This window comes from Lactuca sativa, chromosome 1 (genome assembly GCF_002870075.4).
Source record: "Lactuca sativa cultivar Salinas chromosome 1, Lsat_Salinas_v11, whole genome shotgun sequence".
NCBI classification, from domain to species: Eukaryota; Viridiplantae; Streptophyta; class Magnoliopsida; order Asterales; family Asteraceae; genus Lactuca; species Lactuca sativa.
Window position 1 is genome coordinate 206907427 of NC_056623.2, and position 24074 is coordinate 206931500.

Sequence of the window (24074 nt, forward strand, 5' to 3'; positions counted from 1 at the left end):
CATAATTAATCCAATGTCACCGGGACTCATCGAATACACACGTCGCAACGAAATAACAAAATATAAAACGCTTAATTCAAAGTATTAGGAAAACATCGGGTTTTCCTAGGGTTTTCAATTCATACACCTACGAGATGCATACCAAGTTTAACAAATTCCTTTTTTTTACATTTATAGAAACAAACAAGCATACTTACGGATCTTCACACTTTTTATACTATGCTCTTTTCAGAAAATATCGTATTTTCTGGTGGTTTTCAAAACAATACAAAACATTATATTTCAAACATTACTTATGAACTCACCAACATTTCATATGTTGACGTTTTTCAAAATACTTGTATTCTCAGGTAACAGGTAAATCGAAAGGGAAAAATGTACTCAGTAATGTCTTGCTGTTTGTTTAATTAGTATCGAACAATTTACTTTTGGGCATGTAATGTTATGGATCAATGTACTGAATGTAAACGCTACCAGTTGTAATATTTCAATGCTTGGTGATGTATGATGTTATGTTTCATGTATATTCATTGTGATGGTATTCGATTGAGTCACAATAGCCCTCGGACGTTTCCGCCGTCTGGTTCGGGGTGTGACAGGTTGACGAAGAGTGCTCACTTTATACCGATCCAGGAGAGTATATCGGCTAAGAAGCTAGCCGATATTTATGTGAGAGAGGTTGTGGCACGGCATGGAGTGCCTGTTTCGGTGGTGTCAGACCAATACATCCGTTTTACTTCCAAATTCTAGAAGCGGTTTCACGACGAGATGGGTACTCGTCTCCATTTCAGCAGTGCTTTCCACCCTCAGACGAACGGGCAAAGCGAGAGGACGATTCAGACTCTCGAGGATTTGCTCTGGGCATGTGTCCTAGACTTCGGTGGCAGTTGGGATACGTATCTTCCATTAGTGGAATTTTCATATAACAACAGTTACCATGTGAGTATTGACCACCCTCCTTTCGAGATGCTCTATGGGAGGAAGTGCAGGACCCCTATTTGTTGGGGCGAGGTCGGTCAGCGAGTCATCGGGAGCACCGAAGTGGTGCTCAAGACCACGGAGTTGATCCAGCAGATCCGTAGCAGACTGCAGACTGCGCAGAGTCGATAGAAGAGTTACGCCGACAGGAGGCGTTCAGACTTGGAGTTTCAGGTAGGCAATATGTTCCTCCTGAAGGTGTCACCTTGGAAGGGTGTTATCAGGTTCCGAAAGAGGCGCAAGTCGGGCCCCAGGTTTATCGGTCCTTTTTGGGTTTTGGCCTGGGCGGGTCGGGTCGCTTATCGGTTGGATCTTCCAGCAGAGCTTAGCCAGATCCATAACACTTTACATGTTTTATCAGTTGAGGAAGTGTTTGGTGGACGAGACAGCAGTAGTACCCTTGGAGGATATTCAGGTTGATAGCAGCTTGAATTCTATTGAGAGACCCGTAGCGATCTTGGATCGGAAGATGAAGACCTTGAGGAACAAGGTGGTTCAGTTGGTGAAGGTGCAGTGGCAGCACCGGAAGGGGTCTGAGTGGAAGTGGGAGGCAGAGGAGGAGATGAGGGAGCATTAACCAGAGTTGTTTCCAGATTCAGCAGTAGCAGACTTCGAGGACGAAGTCTGAGACAAGTGGGGGGAGAGTTGTAACGCCCCAATTCTGGTATGTTATTTAATTATGTATTTTTCAAGTTGTCAAGAGGAACTCGACGATTCAGTAGCCCAACTCGTCGAGTAGAGACGGGATAAGCACGTGTTTGGATCCGGCTACTCGGCGAGTCCATATGCTTGGACTCGGCGAGTCCTCCAGTCTGGATGAAACCCTAACTCTAAGGCTTTGCGCACTATTTAAATGACCTTTTTGTGCACTCATCAGCCTCCCTCACCCACAGGAAAGCTCCACACTAAACCCTAGCCGTCCCTTACTATTTGTGGTGTAATTTCTCACTTTGTGAAGTTGTTGGTTCATTGTGGGTAAGAAGAAGAGAAGAGAGGAGGAGGAATCAAGGAGGAAGCAAGTAGATCCGAGTTCCATGTGGTATCACAGTCTTCATTGAGGTATTAACCTCAAACCTTATCCTTCTCCAAGTAGATCTCATAAGTAGCTTTTTTTTGCCATCTTTGGCTTATTAATGGTATAGAGAACATGTAGAGACGAATACCCTTCAGATCTACCAAGGTTTGAGCCCTAAAAGCTCAGATCTATTTCCTTTAAGGAACCATTTTTGCATGAAAACCCTAGATCTACTCTTTTAGTGCATTTTGTGCCTTAAAACCTTCATGGATGCCTATATACACGTAAAGTTGGAAACTTTACGTGTTAATCAAGCCTTAGGATCCCAAATCTATAAGTTGCATGCAATGAATTTGAGCAGAATCAGCTATATAGTGTTTGCATGCAACCGACTCGGCGAGTTGTTCTTCAGACTCGGCGAGTCGAGTCGCGAGTCCCCGATTTTTCCGCTTTAGAGTTATGTCGAGTGGAGTCAATGAGTTATAGGTGGACTCAGTGAGTCAGAGATCAAACTCATTCATGGAGGGACTCGGCGAGTCTGAGGCAATCTTCATACTCAAGAACAGACTCGCCGAGTTGTTCATACAACTCGGCGAGTCACAGCCAGAGTGTTCATATGATGAAGGAGAACTCGACGAGTCAGATGAACATAGACTGTTATGAGTATCGAGGAGGAACTCGTCGAGTCAATGCCAAACTCGATGAGTAGTAGCGGGCAAAAATGAGAAATGAGAGTAGGGACTCAACGAGTTGGCAGCCCAACTCGACGAGTCTGGTCAACTGTATGTTGAATTTGATCAGGAGATTGACTTTGACCAGGGGTAAGATAGTCATTTTACCCTATGTAGAATTATTAGTATTTGATTGAGTGTGTTTATGGGAATTGTAGCCGGGCGAGACCGGAGCAGCAGCAGATAGTTCCCGAGTTGAGTTCAGCAGCCAACTTTCGAGGTGATTTTCCTTCCAGTAGGAACGAGTCTACGGCTACAATGTCGGCCCGTTAGTTTGTAGTTAGTTCTGAACTTCGGTCCGATGCAGTAGTTTAGGGTGCTTGATGTCTTTGTGATTCAAGCATGTCTATGCGTTATGTGTTCTGAACTTCTGTCCGATGCAGTATGCAGTATATGTGTTTATGCTAGTTGATATGTTATGCTATGCTATGTTCACTCAGTTTCGGACTTCATTCCGATGCAGGGGACAAGGTCCCAGTCAGTTTCAGACTTCGGTCCGATGCAGTTTTCGGACTTTGGTCCGATGCAGAGGGTAAGGCCCTGGTCAGTTTCCGGACTTCGGTCTGATGCAGTGGGCAAGGCCCAGTATGTGCTTTATATGTTATTGTATGGTATGTGGTAGTTTGGGGGAGCTCACTAATACTTTATTATGGTTTTGAGATATTGACGTATGGGTCTTTATTTTATGACATTGATATAATGGTTTTAGTATTGGTTAAACAAAATTTTTGGTTCGTATTTTGGGACGTGACAAATATCAATAGATTTTTCAGGACGTTATAAAATTAGGATATATACACTAAAGTTCAAATATTTTCAACCATTTGACTAGGAAGTCTTAAACTTTATTTCTTTTATCCAGTAAAATCCCAACTACCGCTAGTTTTTGACTTGCTTACCGTTTTTTCCAGTTAGCCGGTAATTAGGACTTTACTGTAAAAAAGAATAAAGTTTAGGACTTTCTTGTCAAATCGTGAATTAGGACTTTACTGTCAAAAAAAATAAAGTTCAAGACTTTCTTGTCAAATTGTTGAAAATATTGAGAATTTGGTGCATATATCCCTTTTTTTGTTAGAAATCTAATGGTATGATAGTCTTTAAACATAAGAGTTATTGGAATCTGCTCTAGTCAACTAGATCCTATTAAAATCCTTAACGTTTTCTTCTTGTTAAATAGTTTTTTCTTAATCTCAACAAACTGACATTGAAAAAAATGGAGATAATCAAGAAAGAAATAAATAACTAGGGTTGTGTTGGCTTTTAAAGTCCTAAAAACAAAAAACTAAGAAACTAGAAAAGAAAAAATTCTCGTTTTTACCCATTCTCCATATTTACCCTCTTTTGACTAGGCATATGTTGTTTGTGTTTGTACAATCTGTCTCATTTTTTCAGTTCAATATTTGGTGATGAACCAAGAAGAAAGCTTTATGAGTCTTCTCACCCTCTCTAGCTCTCTTTTTTGCATATGTTTCACCTGATCTTGATTTTAGCAGGAAATATGATGATGGTAAGAAAAATAGTGATGTTACGATAAAAATCATAACTAAAAGTTATTGGGCTACGGATTAGGTCTCACGAGGATGATAAAATTATTTGTTTCTAGGGAAACCAAGACTATACACTAAAGTCCCAATATTTTTAATAATTTTAAAAAAAAAGTCCTAAACTTTATTTTATTGACAGTAAAATCATAATTACCATATACACGGCAAGAAAGTGTAAGCATGTCAAATTTTGATGGTATTTAAAGACTTTATTATCAAAAAAATAAATTTTATGATATTCTTGTTAAATTGTTAAAAATATTGACACTTTACTATATATCCCTATAAAATTCAAATATATTATACTACGAATAGTATAACATAACTATACTATGAATAGTGTAACATAATTATCTTTTACTTAAAAAAACAATAGTAAATTATTAAAATCGTCTCTGTGGTTTGGTCAAAATTGCACGTTTGGTTCCTAACTTTTTTTTGCACTCGGATCGTCCCTGTGGTTTGATTTTGTTGCATTTTTCGTCCCTTAAATACATAAAGTTAGAGACCAAACATGCAACTTTTACCAAACCACAGGGACGAAAAACGCAACAAAATCAAACCACATGGATGATCCGAGTGCAAAAAAAAAAGTTAGGGACCAAACGTACAATTTTGACCAAACTACAGGGACGATTTCAGTAATTTACTCAAAAAACAATTGTATCAATACTGGTTTCTAATAAAAAAAATTATAATTTTTATATATTTCTCAACCATATATATATCATATCCAAAAAAAATAAGAAAACAAACAAAATTTGATGACATGTAGCATATGCATGGTATTTATTAAGTTACATATATCAATTCTCCATTACACAAACCAAAGCCCCCTCTGAAGCACATCAATTAAGTGGCATCAGTAGTCATCACCATGTCTCTCTGCCATCTTCCATTCTCAATGCTCATAATCATCCTTTCTCTCCTGATAATAAACCACATTTCTTCCGGAGCCAACGCCGCTGCCGTGAACACATCCCTCTTCCGCCACCGCTACCTCACGGTGGATTACTACTCCAAAACTTGCCCACACCTTGAACAGATCGTCAGCTTCGTCGTTTCTCAGAAGTTCAAAGATTCTCCGGCCACTGCTCCGGCCACCATCCGCCTCTTCTTCCACGATTGCTTTGTTCAGGTATAAATTCATTCCCATTTCGTTTGTAATTATAAGTTCTTTCAGCTAACAGATAGGCGCAGACAAGCAGTGCATCTGTGCATGTTAGTGTAGCTAACTGTGTATTGCTATGATGTGCTGGTGGTGTATCTTGTTGATAGGGATGTGACGGGTCAGTTTTATTATCAAGCAAGCCAGGAAGTAAAGAACTGGCGGAGAAGGATGCGCAGGATAACAAGGAAATACCGGCGGAGGCGTATGATATCATAGAAAGCGCCAAAGGAATGGTGGAAAGCAAATGTCCAGGTGTTGTATCTTGTGCAGATATACTTGCACTTGTAACTAGAGAGTACATTCATCTGGTAATATATTCTCATTCCTTTTTAATATTTCTAACTATTTTTTATATAAAACTAAGTTATATGTTTAATATTAAGAGTTAAATTAGTAAAATTAAAAAAAAAAAATCAAGTAAATGCATGTTGACTGATAAGCATCACCGTAATTGATTGGTAATTGTTTTATAAAAATATTGAATTGTCATTTTCATAGTAATTATTAAACATATATATTAGTTTATTAGTTATAAATTGTTTATAAATGAGTTGGGACAAAACAATTATTGATAATTGATTCCAATTTGATTAGTCAATAATTTATTTTACTATATTTTTATTCATTGTGTATTCATATGTTTAAATATAACAAAAATATCACATTTTGAAGTATTTAAATGAACAATATATATTTGTTTATCTACTTCTAATAAATTGCTTAATGTGTCTAACCTTCATGTTTTTTTACTTGCTTGTGTGTTTGAGTTCTGATACGTAATATTGGTATACTCTATCACCTTTTTAGATGTATAATACAATAATTTTAAAATGATAGGGTGGAAAAGCCTATCAATATTATCTGCACAAGTTGACATGTGGTCAAAAGCACATGATCCATTCAAACAACGTAGTTTTTATATTTATTTTAAGAATTTACTTAGAAAGCAACATCCATTGCCTAATACGTGCTAAGGAACAAAATGATGAACTTTACCATTTGTTTGAAGAATATTTCTTAGGCACGGGGTGTATTAGCTTCATTTTTACTCTTATCTAACATTATGTATTTCTCCTTTATTCTCTCCCACTTCTTGTCAATTAAGGAAATTATCATAACAATAATAACTAAAATAAAAGTTACCACGTCAAAAAACAACTCAGTCCATATTATTTTAATGTCTATCTTCACCCTTTAAAACTATTTCGAATTATTTTTCTGAAAGGTTGTCGCTGCTTATTTTCATGTGGTTTTTTTTGGTCATTTTATCTTTCCTAAATCACAAACTTTTGTTGAAATTCAAATTATATTGTTCGAAGAAGACGCATTCTTTTTCACTTTGTCCCTATCTATCGGGCAAACTATTTCTTCTACAGGTGTTTGGGATAACTTTTAAAATGATTTTTTGAACTTTTTGCTTTCTCAAAAAGCTAAAAGTTTGAAAAGTTGTTTGACAATTATAAAAGTTTTTTTGGAATGACTTTTTAACAAGTAGAAAAAGTTATGGTTTTAAAGTCACAATTTGTGACTTTTGGTGACTTTTGGTTTTTTAGCATTTGTTCCTTCAAAAGCTAATCCAAACATATTTTAAAACCTACTTTTGAAAAAAACGATAAGTCAAAAAGTCATTTTGTTGAAAATGACTTTTTAAGCTAAAAAACAATCCCAAACACCCCCCTAGTTTATGCTAGTGATCGTGGTTTAAGTCTTTCCCGACACGAACATTCGAGGAAGTTGTGTAACTTGTCGCAAAAACTCACTATGCTCTCCTTCCGATTCTTGATCGTCAATTTGTGTTTTGAATGGTAGTCACCACAACACATTTTCGCACAAAAACCTTCTTTAACACGATTCCAAAAATGATTGTTCGCTTGTAAAATTCTAGTCTTCAGATCCTCATATATGTCGATCCACGCATCGGTCATCACAAATTCTTCCCTCTTAGTCTACAATTAAGGTGTTTGTAAAAATATATGTGTCGAGAAATGAGAGATTCCAACATATATAGCCACTTATATAACCGTGTCGTACCAATGTGGGATACACTAAAACTCACCTTCGGAAACTCAATTGAGGATAGACAGGGATGTGTTGAGCTACAGGGGTGCGGGACCTCAGCTCAGATATCATGTAAATATATGTGAAGCCCCATATTAACTCTCCAAAAGAGCCCTTGTAGAGAGAATGAGATTCCAATATATATAATCACTTATATTATCATGTCGTACCGATATGGGATATACTAACAATATTCATTTTCCTTTTCGTTTGAGTTGGGATCGTTCTCCGATAGGTGGGGGTGGATTTTAGGGATATCTTTGGGTAACAGTTGCATTTCCGGAATGAACTCGATTTAAGGAACGTGAGGAGGTTGGGTTTCCGAATTCCGAAACATATTCGGGAAGAGCCTATTTAAGAGAAGTTGTTGAACATGATCGTGGTGAGGGTTGAAAGAGGATAATAATGTTGCACATTTTGAAATTGAAATTGGGGTTAAATAAATAGGAGGGTGTCTTTTTAGGGTCGAGAAGATGGTATCAAAGGATCGAAAGCAAAAGTGTTATAGAATATATGTTTGAACTAGTAGTACGAGATTTCTTTTGACCGAATCTTGGGGTAAAGTTGTCAGATATTTTGTTGTAATCCATTTTGATTAAAAAGGATTGATGGATAAAGTTGTGATAAAAGGTTGTATGACATTGAAGGGTAAAAGGTTATTATTTATTAAGTACTTAAAAACTTCAAAAAATAAATAAATAAGGATTTGAAAACTAGTTGTTGAAAGGAGGAGGAAGGAAAGAAAGTGTACTTGGAATCTTCTCATTCGGTTTGTCACTGCAGTTTGCACACCTCATGGTGAAGTGTTATCGCATATTTGCGGCGCCATATGGCACTAACCGCAATTTGCGATATACTAAACCACCTGCCAGATAGACTTTGAAATATTAAAAGGGTTCGCTGCATACAGGAATTGATATGATAGCATATTGATATTTTATCCATTATTTAAAGTTTTGTTGTATTATTAGTCGTTAACAATCTGTTAACTTGTTAACTTCTTTACTATCTAACGACTATAAATTTACAATTGTGTCTTCATTTGTTATACCAAAACTCACTCGACTTATTTTTTCATAAATGTTTCACTTGACTTCTTTTTGTGACTTACGAATAAGTAACAAATATTAGTGTAAATATTATATTTATATCAATGTTGTAAAAATCGCTTGACGTTAGCTAGTCGGTGGACTAAGGTCAAGGGATTAATCGGCTAGACGGAGATTAATCGGGGGATTAATCGGGTACCATTAATTGCTAATTTGTTAGATTTTAAAAAATTAAATATGACTAATATCATATAAAAGTTCATAAATACCACTAATATCATAGCAAAATAGGTTAATATGATAAATACAACACTAATCATACCTCAAATAGTTTCTATTGAGATATAACTTCTTCAAAGTGTTAAAATTTCATCGGGTTCTACTGTTTCAGTCATTTTGTATGCATGGATTAATCGTTAGGCGCTCTCTAATCGGTCGAGTAGCGTGTAGGGATTAATCGAAGATTAATCGGGATTTTTACAACACCGATTTATATGTTGTAAATGTATTGTTGCCTACAATCCATCTACATGAGCCCAGTCTAAATTCTCTTTGTTTTTGTTTTTTATTATACCCAATTAACGAGAAAAATCAAGATCAGTGGCGGAGCTTCTATCTTTGCTTTTAGGGGGGGGGGGGGGGGGGGGGGAGATAGTCAAAATTTTATATTTTTGGGCCTAATATGTATAAAATATAAGGACTATTTCTGCTAAAAAATCAGAGGGGGGGGGGGGGGGGGGGGGGTTGTTGTCTTATTACCTGCTAATATATCTTATATTTTTGGGTCTGATATGTAACTAGCCCTATATATGATTCACCCATGGTCTAGATCACATGAAAATATTATCTGCAACATGGTTCCAAAGCAAATCAAATATCTCTTCTCCTAAAACTTCTCTTCTCCTTTCTTCTGTAAATCCTAGTTGGCGGTTGTCGTATTATCGTTGACATCCTTCTCTTTCATATACTCTTTTTCGACCTCTCTCTCTTCCATAGTGCTCAGTTACAGTGACGATACATGAATTGTGAATACCTAAAACAATTTTGGGTCATATGTGAACCTATGAGTACTACTTACACATGGACAAAATTTTGGGACCCAAGCTTTTTGGTCCCCTATGAGGTTGGCTCTACCTAGGGTACCACTACATGTGAGCAATTTTGGGTTGACCCTATTTAATGGCATTTCTTCAACCCGCATAAGGCTGAGCTTGATAGTGTTTGAGAGGTTGTATGTGTGACTATGTGAATTATAACATAGGTGTGACACTAATAGGTACACATTTGATAGCATTGTGTTGCTTTTATATATAAATTTACAAAGAGTGTTTTTTTGTTGAAGCAATTCAAAGAAAGGGTGGGGAATGGTCGTGAGTTCATATTACTAGTAACCAAGAAAGATGGGGAGGGGTGGTTTCGGGGCTGAGAAGTCAAATTAGGGTAAAATAGTCATTTATATAAATACGAAAATAAGAAACAAATAAAAAAAATGATACATTCTGTGAATAAAACTATAAAAATCAGGTAAACGTAAGGATCATTTATATAATTTACTCATTTTTATGCTAACTTATTCTAGGACAATTTAACAACTCACATTCTAACAAAAATCTTTTCCATTGTTAAATAGTTGTCTTATAATCATTTTAAAAAGGGAAGTGATTCGCACATAACAGTTGTTTGTCATACATAACAATTTATTTATTATATAGTTGTACAATATAAAATTTTAAAGCACCAATTGTTGTGTATGGAAAAAAATTATTGTGTACGGATCTGCTCCCTTTTTAAAAAATAAACTTGCCTATTTAAGTTCATAAACTTACTAGTTTTAATTACTTAAATTTATGAACTATACATTCTTTTATTTAATTTGGACATAATTACTTATACATTCTTTTACTTAATTTACACGTGATTACTTAATAACAATGAATATATATATATATATATATATATATATATATATATATATATATATATATATATATATATATATATATATATATATATATATATATATATATATATATATATATAACTTAATATATCAATATTATAATTTTGTGCATATTTTGTCTTTTATTTTTCTCACAACTCATATGACATTAAAGTAAATTGATGAATATTCTTAAACTTCATTACATTATGCTATTTTTATAAAAGGTAAAGATAAATGATTATATACCCTCGCGGAGATGGTTTATCCAAGTATACCAAAAGAAACAGGCCACACAACATCTATCAATAGATATTATTACAATTTCACTTTCGTTATTTATAAATTACCAAAGGGAAAGAAAAAAAAAAAACAAAACCCATGAAATTGTTTTAACATAATTATAATGTTACTATATATATATATATATATATATATATATATATATATATATATATATATATATATATATATATATATATATATATATATATATATATATATATATATATATATATATATATATATATGAGAGGGTTCAATTGAGAAAAAAAAAGGTTGAGAATGGAGGAATCATTCTCAGCCAATAATTTATTTTTGCTGCAAAAGCCTCCAATGTACCGACGGAAATGGAAAACGAATGCACATGTGTTTTCCAACATAACATATTTCCTTAAACTATGCTAATCATTACCTTAATATATACAAAAACATAGTTTTTTCGTTTTTTTTTTTAATTTTTATAAGCTATTTTTATCAAAAAATGATTTTAAATATACTAAAATTCATGATTTTTTATTCTCTACAAATAGACATCCATATTGATATAGTTTTAAGATAAAATAAAAAAAAAATTATATATTTTCAGCTATCGTTATTCATAAATGAATAACAATACATCAGGTTTTATTATAGTACATTCGTTATTCACTTATGAATAAAAAGTATGAATTTTTTTTTCTTTTTTACAATTTAAGTATCATTCATATATGAATATAACATATAATAAACATAGTATATTCATATTTTAATATTGGACGATGAATTCACTTGTGAATATTAACATAGTATATTCACTTGTGAATATTAGATGGTATATTCACTTATGAGTATTAAATGATATTTCATATGTGAATATTACATAGTATTACATGGTATATCACATGTGAATATTACAGAGTATATTCACTTGTGAATATTAGATGATATATTCACTTATGAATATTACACAGTATATTCATATATGAATATTACAAGGTATATTCACTTATGAATATTGAAGGTATTTTGACAAATATATATAATTTTTATATGTTATTCACATATGAATAACATACAAACTTGAATATTTGTTTTGTGTTTTTAATAATCATATACTGATTCATGTGAGAAAACATATTCATATGTGAATATAACGTGGTAATTTAGTTTATGCATTTCATCAAACAGTTGGAGTGCAAACAAGTTAACTATTTTAAAAATGTTAAAAACATCAAGTTATCAATTCCAAATCATCATATACTTCCGATTTCGACTTCAGATGCGACATCCTATCTCGGATCGATTTCTCAATTTGATTTTGATTTTCCGAAAATCCGATTGGGAACCTGTGAGTACCGATTCTAAGTCCCTCAATGTCGACTATGACTGCGAGTCCAGAACTCCAATTCCAATTTCATGAACAGCGAAGAAATTCTGGTTTAGTTGAAGAAATATGGATGATTATTAAAGGTTGGAGGAAAAATTTTGATGATGAACGAATAGTTATCGAATTCTCTATAGTTATGTATTTGAGATTGAAGGTTATTACAATATTTACAAGTTTGTCACCGTGTCTTTTATGCTTAGATTAAATCAGTGGCTGAGAATGATTCCCCTATTCTCAACCTTTTTTATTTTCTCAATTGAACCCACCTCTCTCTCTCTCTCTCTCTCTCTATATATATATATATATATATATATATATATATATATATATATATATATATATGATTTTTAATTTTGTAATCAAGAACACAAAAAACGATTGTTGCCCAACCATTTTAAAATTCCATTCTTCGAAAAAATCTGAAAATCTGAAAATTTATAAATCTTTTTCTTTATAACTGGACATTCATATCCAAGTAATATTTTTCACAAAAGTACGTTCTGTTTTTTTTTTTTTTTTTTGTAAATGCTCTCGTCATGTGTATTATTCACATGTGATTACGGTTTATTCGCATGTTAATAAAGAAGAAAACAGTTTAATCACATGTAAATAATGTAATAACAAGAGTTTTTATAAGAAAAAACATAAAAAAAATGTATTTTACAAAAAGATATTATATCAAAATACATGTCTATTTGTAGAGAATAAAATTTAATACATTTTGATATATTCTGTTATTTTTTCTATATAATAAAGTGTTGAAAACTTCATGGTCGATAGTTTTCATTTGAAACTTTTCATGTATATATGCATGCATGCATGTATTGGTATTAACTTTCTAATTTTGCAATTGTGATTCATTAATTTTTACAAATAGACTGGAGGACCGTATTACCCGGTAAAAAAGGGCAGGTGGGATGGACGCACCTCAATGGCAAGCTTGGTATATGCAAATGTTCCTCATGCAAATTCCACCATTGATGATCTATTGAAACTCTTCTCATCAAAAGGTCTAACAATTAACGACTTGGTAATCTTATCGGGGGCTCATTCCATTGGTTTTGCACACTGTAAAAATTTTGTGAACCGTCTCTACAACTTTAGAGGGACAGCAAAGCCGGATCCAGATATGGATCCAAGGCTCCTTAAATCCCTTAGAATGTCATGTCCACAATATGGTGGCAACATCAATGTTGTAGCACCTTTTGATGCTACAACTCCATTTGCATTTGACAATGCCTATTATCAAAATTTGCAAGGGAAATTAGGGTTGTTGGCAAGTGATAAAGCATTGTTTTTGGATCCTAGAACAAGGCCTTTGGTCGACGCTTTGGCTAAAGACAAGAACAAGTTTTTTCAAGATTTTTCTTTGGCTATGGAACATTTGGGGAATATTGGTGTGAAAAGAGGAAAGAAGCATGGTGAGATAAGAAAGGTGTGCAATATGCATATATAACTTATATCTTTTTTTTCTTTTACTGAAGTTTATTTATAATTTGATTCAATGATACCAAGTAAGATTTTATAATTTTTTGGTTGTGAGTTTATCTGTCAATTAAAACATACTTGGATTTTCATTTGATTGAAGATTCGGAGCTCAATTCAAAAATATATATCCATCCAATATACAAATACACATCTTACAATCTTGTATGTTCTACTGTGCCACGACTTAGCAATAAATTCGAGTGTTGCTAATTTGGATTTCTTTTTTTCTTAAATTTGTTCTTTTAACTTCAAGGTTTAAATTTGTTGAATTTAAAGATAAGGAAATTTATTATTTGCATAATGTTCATCAGATGAAATAATATGAGCCGTCACTGAATTCTACTGCATGCAGTTAGTGACTTCCTCAACATCTTCATCATCAAAATCAACAAAAATTAAAGACCCAAATTCATTTGATACTGGTATATCATCTTTGCAAGATTATAAAAAAGAAAGAAGCATAAACCATACATCAAAAGCAGAAAAAAAATTATATTTACATGTGATAGAAGTCATGTTATCTCGTAAATATCATTTGATATTGGTATATCTTTTTGGAAGTTTATATAATATAACAATCATAATATAAAAACGTATCAATTTGATTTTGGTTTATCTCTAAAAATAAACAATTATAGATTCAAATTTTCATGTGTTGTTGTGGTCTTAAAATGTTGGAAAATTATTTTTATTAACGTCCAAAAAAATGGGTTTTTTCTTTTTTTGAGCATGAATTTCGAACTCTAAATGTAATCAAAATTGACAAAATTGACAAATGGTTATATGTTCGTTTTGATATATCATACATCCAAAATGGATTAATAATGAATGATCAATTACTTGTTAAAGTGAGGTAGTTGAAGGAGGTTAACAAAGGAGATAATTAGGTTTTGTTTCATCTCACATAGGTGGTAGAAACAAAAGGAGATGGGTATATAACTACGAGGGTTCTAACCCTTTAAGATTTATAGAATTAAATGATATATCTTGTGTGCTTGCGGTCGACCTAAGAGGACTATTAACTCATTATGATGATTTTCATATGTTGTTTTACAGGTTTCGATACATTTTGTCATTATGGTTTCAAGATGTTTAAAACAATTTACTACTTTGATCTTTTATAAAAAAGTTTTGGATGATTTATTATATTTTCAAATGAAAATTTTAGTTTGAAATTTGGCATGTTACAGTTCCACCTTAAATTCATCCCATAGAAGACACATTTAAAAATTTGGGATATCATCCTCGTGTTTTTGGAATGCCTTTTCCCATCCGAACTGAAGAACCATTCTTACACCAGCTTATCCTATACCATTAACCGTTTAGAAACCTGGAGCTCCCAAGAAAGATATTGGTAAAGAGATTGCTATGAAAGAAGAGTTTTAAAGACTCGTCTTATAACAATTAATTTATTTTTTGAGGTGTCTATGGAAACCTTGAAAAGGAAACAACTTAAAGCTAATAGATGATGGGTTTATAGGTTATAAATACATGTACATGCGGAAAATCATTTAACAATTAAAGGCGCATGCAACCTATAAGGATCTATGTAATAAAACTTTGAAGGTAACATACAATGAACAACAAAACCAAGCATGAACCCTAATGTAATCGTAAATACCAAGTTAGGGTTGCATACCTTTAATTTGTTGTAGTAAACAAATCACTTCAATGCTTTATAGTTGTTGGTCTTAGAAAGCTTAACACCAAAAGGATGATGTCTCTAATGGCTCACACCCCAACCCTATAACTATAAGACAAGAGAGCAAATAGGAGGAAGTAATATTTAAAGTAATATCCTGTTCCGAATCGTTGTCTAATTTGGGGCCATAACCCGAAGATCGGTTATCATAAGGCTTAGGGCCTTTAGGAAAGAGAGACTTAAACCCCTTTGGGTGTGGAAAATGTAGATTGGATGATCCGAGAGTTTGATTTGTGTTTTAGAGCAAAAGGTGTAACAGTGAAATGGCAGTTCAGGCCTTATATGAATTGTGGATTTAAGTTCGTAAAGATTTAAGACAACGGATAGCTGTTAGTAGTGTATAGATTCTCATTAACTTTCCGAGGATATAAGGATCGTCGAAAACGGACATAGAACGAAGAAGTTATGGCCTTCAGAAGTTTGGTGGTATTAGGGTTAAGCCTAGTACGTTGGGCGTACATAGGAGTACGTTGGACATACTAGGCTGATGGATCGCGGATGCCCTCTTGAGTACGTAGGGCGTACCAGGAGTATGTAGGGCGTACTCAAGTCAGATGCAAACCCTAACATAGTGTCTTATGAGTTTCTTCCATCAGAAGATCTCTTATTCCTCCTATCTTAGGCACCCAAATTCTATCTTGGAATACCTTAAGTCTTTGACTATTTGTACCGACTACCAACGTTTTCCCTAAACATTCTTCTTTTCGGTCATTTTTCTCCAAAGATTATTCCTAAAATTTCTAGATGCTCTCCACAATCGTTGAGACAACTTCTATTCTTAACGCTCTTGGCCTCTTTCTTTCCAGGTTTACCTTTCCACTTAGAGCATCAGCTACGACATTTTCTTTACCATGGTGGTAAAGTATCTCACAGTCGTAATCCTTGAGCGGCTCTAGCCAGTGTCATTGCCTCATATTCAATTATTTTTTATCAAAGAGATACTGGAGACTTTTATGATCAGTGAAGAGTTTGTACTTTATGCCATAAAGATAATGCCTCCATTTTTTTTAATGCAAATACTATCATTGCCAACTCCAGATCATGAGTGGGGTAGTTCTTCTCGTGCTCGTTCAATTGTCGAGATGCATATTCTATCACCTTATCTCTCTGGGTCAGAATACAACCTAACCTAACTCCAGATGTATCGCTATATAATGCGAAGCCTCCAACTTTTCCAGGTAAGGAAAGAGTCGGTGCTTCACACAACATTTTTTTTAATTTCTCGAATGCTTCTTCATGTTTCTTACTCCATGTATAGGTCGCTCCTTTATGGATCATAGCTGTCAATGGAGCATCTATCGAAGAAAAGCCTTGGATAAATCTTCAGTAATATCCAGCTAATCCCAGAAAGCGTCGAATCTCAGTGGGACATTTTGGTCATTCCCATTTCATCACAGCTTCAATCTTTGTTGGGTCAACCATTATTCCCTCTTGGTTAACTACATGACCCATGAATTGGACTTCTCGAATCCAGAAATCACATATTGAGAACTTTTCATACAGCTTCTCCTTCTTCAGAACTTCTAATACTTCTTGCAGGTGCTTGCCATGCTCCTGCTGGCTCTTTGAGTAAATCAGAATAAATCTATGAATACTATCACGGATTTATCAAGGAATGGTTTACAAACCCTGTTCATCAAATCCATAAATGTTGATGGAGCATTGGTTAGTCCAAATGACATAACCAAGAACTCATAGTGTTTGTATCTCGTTCTGAATGCGGTCTTCTCAATATCTTGTTCTCTCACCTTTAGCTGATGATATTCTGATCTGTGATTGATTTTTGAGAAATATCTCGAACCTTACAGCTGATCGAACAAGTCGTCAATCCTTTACAATGGATATTTGTCCTTTACCGTTGCCTTGTTCAACTCTCTATAGTCTATGTACATCCTCATGCTTCCATCCTTCTTCTTCACAAATAACACAGAAGCTCCCCAGGGTGACGAGCTAGGTCTAATGAAACCATTGTCCAACAACTCCTGAAGTTTCATCATAAGCTCCTTCATCTCTGTCGGTGCTAATCGGTATGGTGCTTTCGCTATTGGTGTTGATCCTAGAAACAAGTCTATTCGAAATTCAACTTGTCTATCAGGGAGAAATCCAGGAAGATCTTCGAGAAAGACTTCTGGATAGTTACACACCACTAGTATTCTTTATATCTCCTTCTTCTCCTTCTTTTCATCGATCACAAATGCCAAGTATGATGTGCATCCTTTGGACAAACACTTTCCGGCCTTCATCAGGGAAATGATTCCGGAATTTACTCTACATTTGTCCCCATACACCATAAATGACTCTCTTCCAAGTGGGTTTACTCTCACCATCTTCTTCTTGCATAGTATCTCGGGATCGTTTGTACTAAGCCAGTCCATTCCTAGAAAGATGTTGAAACCGTTTAACTCAATGGGCAACAACTCCTCGTGGAATTTATTCCAATTCAAGTCGATGATGATGTTTTTAATGCAATCGCTAATAGTTTGTCATTGGCAACTTCTACAACTAGAGCATTATCAAGTTTATCTACAGGAAATGCTAGTCTTCCAATAGGGCAGTTGTAACACCCGAAATCAGAAAGGTCAAGAAAGGAAAGGAAAAACCCTAAGTTAAAGAGGGTTGACTCGTCGAGTCTAGGGAGGAACTCGGCGAGTCGGAGCGGGATCCGGGTGTAAAGTAAGTCACCGACTCGGCGAGTCGGCAAGTGGACTTGGTGAGTCTGGTCTGGGTTGGGAAAGCCTAATTCCGGCACTTGATACCCTATTTAAGCATCTTATTCTCTTCCCTAGGGCTCATTTGCGGCCCCTATAGTCCAGAACCCGAAACCTTAAGCCTCCATTGTTGCTCATTCAAGCTTTCTTGCCATTTTGGGTGATTTAAAGGAAGAAGGAAGAAGGCAACCATTGGGGATTCAAGGATTGGCAGTAGATCCAGAGTTTGTGGGATTTTCCAGAGCATTTGAAGGTAATGACTCGCTACCTTCACTCTGTTGCATATAGATCAACCTTTATCATGAGATTTGGGGCTTTTAGGGCAAGTTTAAGAACCATTTCGAGTTAGAAGCCCAGATCTGAAGTTGCTACTTCAGATCTAAGTGTATCTTGTCCTAGAGAATCATAAAGCATCTGTATATGGGTTGATTGTTAAGCCCCTTTGTCTTAAACCCTGGTTTATAGTGTTTTGAGCCTAGATCTCCTTAGCTACACATAAAGTTTGCCACTTTACGTAAGGAATAGGCTTTAGAAGAGTGGATCTACAGTTTGGAGTCCATGCATGACTCAAAAGCCTCTGAATATATGAAGGACTGAATAGACTCGGCGAGTCCTTCGAGTGGACTCGACGAGTAGTATGAAGATGGAGATGAACTCGACGAGTTGGATGAAAAACTCGGCGAGTCTGTTGAAGATTGCCTTGGACTCGGCGAGTCTGTTCTTGGACTCGGCGAGTCAAGTCGTGAAACCCCAAACCCTTCGAGTTAAGACTCGGATCAGTGAGTTGAGTGGGGACTCAGTGAGTTGGTCAGGACAGGATTCGGAAATCGGTAGACTCGGCGAGTCAGGGGCTGACTCGGTGAGTCGAGTCGCGAATGAAAGGATTCTGAGCGTATGAACTCGGCGAGTCAGTAGGTAGACTCGACGAGTAGGGTTGACCTGGAAGGTTGACTTTGACCAGGACTTTGACTTTGACCAGAGTGGACTTAGTTGACTTTCGGAGGACAGTTAGACTAAGTGTTATATTTGGTATTAGTAGATCGGGGAGTTTTTGGAGCAGCAGTTCGAGAGTGTTGATACCAGTAGGAATGGGTCTAAGGACACAATGTCGGCCTGTTTAGTAGTAGTAGTTTCCGGACTTCGGTCCGATGCAGTATTTAGTATGTTTGATGCCTTTGTAGCTCAGACAAGATTTATGTTTTATGTGTTCCGGGCTACGGCCCGATGCAGTATGCAATATATGTGTTCATGCTAGTTGATGTGTTTATGCCATGCTATGTTCAGACAGATCCGGACTTCGGTCCGATGTAGTAGTTCCGGACTTCGGTCCAATGCAGGGGACAAGGTCCCAGTCAGTTCCGGACTTCGGTCCGATGCAGTTTCCGAACTTCGGTCCGATGCAGAGGGCAAGGCCCTGGTCAGTTCCGGACTCCAGTCCGATGCAGTTTCCGGACTTCGGTCTGATGCAGTGGGCAAGGCCCAGTATGTGCTTTATATGATTGTATGGCATGTGGTAGTTTGGGGGAGCTCACTAAGCTTCGTGCTTACGGTTTCAGTTTTTGGTTTCAGGTACTTAGTTTTCAAAGGAGGAGCTCGGAGAGGTTGCAGTGTACACACCATAGTCAGTTAGCCTGGGATGTTTTACTCTGATAATAAGTTATGTTTGAAATTAATACTATGGAATTATGTTATGACTTATGATATGTTTTTTTTATAAATGTGGTTAGTAATGTTTTAAAAGAAAATTTTTAGTAGAGAAAAATGGGTCGTTACAGCAGTACCTAGAAATATGCCCTTCTTCATTACATCTAAAACACACCTTCTCGTTGAATGTGCACTTACTGGCATAATGCCCAGACTTCCCACACTTGAAACAAGTTACCTCCTCGCTATATTTTCCAAAGTGCTTCTTCTTGCACTTATCGCACCATCTTGCTTCACCACCTCCTCCTCTAAACTTCTTCGAACCAGACTACGATAATTTGCTCTTCTTGTTGGACCTTCAAGATCATTCAACCTTTCTCTTCGCGCCAACTTCGACCTTGTTGGCAGCTGTATTCTTGACCATCTCCTCAACAGACTTAGCCACCCAGATATCCTCCTCAAGAGTAGGTGCATGGCATACTAGAACATCATACTCCCATGGTAGTCCCTTCGTATACTTATCTACTTTCGTTAGTTAGTCATTGACGATGCGCAAAGCAAACTCCATCTTGTCTGTGAAGGCATTGGTATACTTCTCAATGCACATGTTACCCTTCTTCAATGTCTGAAACAGATTCTATAGTTCTAACATGTTTTGGGTTGAGCACAACTTGCATTTAAAGTGGACCAAGAACTATGCCCATGTCAGTTGTAGTGGCTCATTAGGGCTTATGGTCTTCCTAAGGTGTTCCACCAGCGAACAACACCACCTCTAAACAGACTTAGCAACCCAGATATCCGCCTCAAGAGTAGGTGCATGGCATACTGGAACATCATACTCCCATGGTAGTCCCTTCGTATACTTATCTACTTTCGTTAGTTAGTCATTGACGATGCGCAAAGCAAACTCCATCTTGTCTGTGAAGGCATTGGTATACTTGTCAATGCACATGTTACCCTTCTTCAACGTCTGAAACAGATTCTGTAGTTCTAACATGTTTTGGGCTGAGTACAACTTGCGTTTAAAGTGGACCAAGAACTTTGCCCATGTCAGTTGTAGTGGCTCATTAGGGCTTATGGTCTTCCTAAGGTGTTCCACCAGCGAACAACACCACCTCTAAAATGATGCATTGCATAGGTCGTTTGTAGCTTGCCCTTACAACCACACGTTATGAAAGCTAGCTCCATTTCAGAGATCTTGTAACATCCCGAGTTCAGGAGTGAAAGTTCAGGGTTCAAAGTGAAAATATGAATGGTCAACTCGGCGAGTCCATGGGTGGACTCGGCGAGTAGGGTCGCAATTCTGGTCGCGTGTTAAGTGGCCAACTCGGCGAGTTGGTGCTGTGTGGAGAAAACCCTAATCCCAGGGATTGAGCCCTATATAAAGAACATAATACCCTCTCCCCAGCCTCTTTACTCTCCCTTGAAGTCCAGAAACCCTAATATTCGCTTGTGAGAGAATTAGAGAGCATTTGGAGTTTGAAGAAGTGTTTGTTGAAGAGATCTTAAAGGTTAAGAGGCTTGGAGCAAGGGGCTTTGCAAGGATTTGGATTACTCTTTTGTTGGAGCTTTCTTTTGAGGTATTATTTCGTTGCTTGGGTTGTTATTCATCTAGATTCATCATTTTGGAGTTTTTGGAAAGCATATCTTGTGATATTTTGAGTTTGGAGGTTAGATCTAAGGTTGCTACCTCAGATCTGGAATGGAGAAGGTCTAGAGTGCATAAAAGTCCCTGTTCAAGAGCTGTTGATGAAGCCTTTTAGTCCCAAACCTTAGCCAAGAGTGTATTATGCTTAGATCTCCTTGGATTCACGTAAAGTTTGCCACTTTACGTGATGGATGGCTTGTATAAGAGTAGATCTATGGATTTGAGACCCTACATGGCTTGGAAAGCCTCTGTATAGGTTAAGAGCTAGAGGTACATGGCGAGTCACATGGGTGTACTCGGCGAGTTGCATGATAATAGGCAGAAACTTGACGAGTTGGAAGAACAACTCGGCGAGTTGGTTGAAGATAGCCTTGGACTCGGCGAGTCTGTTCTTGGACTCGGCGAGTCTGGTCGTGAGGTCCTAACCTTTCCTGGTTAAGCTGTGAATCGGTGAGTCACGGGATGACTCAGTGAGTTAAGTACGGTTAGACTCAGAGTTGTGGGACTCGGCGAGTCTTGGGGCGACTCGGCGAGTTGAGTCGTGTTATGGGAGTTTCAGAGCATGGGGACTCGACGAGTCAGCAGGTTGACTCGGCGAGTAGAGTCAGTCAGGAGGGTTGACTTTGAATGAGGACTTTGACTTTGACCAAGAGTTGACCAGTTGACTTCCGGGGGTATTTTGGTAATTATGGGTATTTATTGAGTTCAGTCTTTTGGTATTGATCAGTGGTGGACTTCGTGTTGGAGGTTGGAGCAGCGTGATCTTATCCTTTTCAGTCAGCAGTTGCGAGGTGAGTTATCCTCACTATATCAACAGGGTCTAAGGCACCAAGGCCGGCCCTTTTATCGGATTGTAATCTGGGTATTGTTGTTATGTCGTTGCTTTGCTATGTTTGCATCCTGGTAGTTAGGATGGTGTCACAACCCGAAATTTCCATTCTGTACAAACTATATCACTTCAATAGAAGTCATAGCAGTCACAGTTAATTTTCAGATTTTTCGCGTAAGTTTGAGAAATTCAGGGTTTACACTTCAGGAAATATCAGGAGAGTGGGTGCACTAGGGTTTTGTGCAACACTGTTATTCCAACACTCTATTATATTAGAGATCATTACAGGAATAAAAATATTTTCTGCCAAAAATATCTCAGGACTATAAATAGAATTCTGAACCAAATTCATTCATTATTCACATTTCCAACTAGAGAAAAGCCATTTTCTCTCTCACGGATCTTCGGGTTTTTATCCCAAATCGTGAGTACCTCTTTCTAGTAATGTTAGAAAGCTTTATATGTGTTTATAACATGATTTAGAAGGCTAAATCACTAGATCTAGGAGTTTACTCCCCAAGGTGTTCTTGGGCGGTAAACTCTCGAAACAAAGCCGAGACCGACCCTTGTGTTATGCAACTGCCTTAGACTCATATGTATGTGTGTTAGGGACAAGAAAACAACCAAAAATCACCCAATTTTGGGAGTTCACGGCCCAAGAGTTTCTTAGGCCGTAAACTCCCTTTTCGAATTCAAAATGGTGCTTTTAAGGCCCCTAAAGCTTAGGACTTTTATCTAGACTTGTTTCCATTTAATCTAAGGCTTTAAGCACATCAAAATCACTTATCAACGTGAGTTTACGGCCAAGACTTTGTTCTTGGGCCGTAAACATGAAAGAAGGGCACCAAAGTGTGCCTAATGTCTTCATATGCTTGGAATAAAAGCCTAGAACTTATACCACCTATGCTTGAGGCTTGAAATCAACAAGAACACCATTCCAAGGGAGTTTACGGCCGTAAACTCCAAAGGAAATGGCCTTAGGGCCGTAAACTCCTAAATGGAGTGTTTCTAGACCTTAAACCCTTCCAAGAATTTAACCACCAAGTTGGAATAATTCTAAGAATCATTTGGAACTTCAAAACACACAAAACACCCATGGTTGGGAGTTTACGGCTGTAAACTCAAGAGTTTACAACCGTAAACTCCATGTGTGTTAGTATATGAGGAGTAAACTCATATATGGGGTCCTTTGGAACCCTAAACACAAGCACCTTGTCCCACAATAGCTTAGATGCAATCCTTAGGGCTTAAAACACTTATATAAAGTGTTTATTATGTCTAGGATGTCTTAACATTATCAATTAGTGATTTGAGACTAATTGAGTGCATATATGTGTGATTATATGTTCATTAGGATCGTAGTGTGTGTACAAGTCCTCGCTTGACACCTAGCAATCCTATACCGTTCAATTCATCCCAATCACCCTCTACAGGTGAGTTCATACCCCTTAATCAATGTTTTAAATGATTTTAAATGCTTTAATGGGGGGGGGGGAATACAAGTAGAAAACAGTATGTTATTAAATCAATCTTATGTATTTTATAACTGTGTTTTCACTCAGTAGATTTCACATATTTCAAAAGGTGTCACATGAAATGGTTTTCTATCTTAAAATACTTTGATAACAAAAGTATTAGTTTTGAAATGTTTATTAAAATGACATCAAGTCACTCTTAATTATTGTTCAAAACTCCTAGATATCTTGCAAAACCATTATTTTACCTTCTTGAATCAAACTATACTTATGCGTATATGTTCATTTATATGTTAGAGATTATAGTTTTCATCCTTCGTTCAGTTTCCCACACCCTGGTGTATCGAGGGTGCATGAATCTACTTGAACAACCACTTACTTTCCAGTTAATTATCATAGGGATAGTTAGAAGAAACAAAACATTATTCCTATTACAAGGAATCACAC

The 24074-nt window shown here is 36.3% G+C and overlaps 1 protein-coding gene across 1 annotated transcript; it reads left to right on the forward strand.

Annotated features, from left to right (window-relative positions):
• The first annotated feature begins 5029 nt into the window (after positions 1–5029).
• Positions 5030–13742, forward strand: LOC111901384 (peroxidase 19). The gene is made up of 3 exons (XM_023897234.3): positions 5030–5406; positions 5547–5747; positions 13011–13742. The coding sequence occupies exons 1-3, from the start codon at positions 5146–5148 to the stop codon at positions 13587–13589; spliced, it is 1041 nt and encodes a 346-aa protein (XP_023753002.1). The 5' UTR covers positions 5030–5145; the 3' UTR covers positions 13590–13742.
• The last annotated feature ends 10332 nt before the right edge of the window (positions 13743–24074 follow it).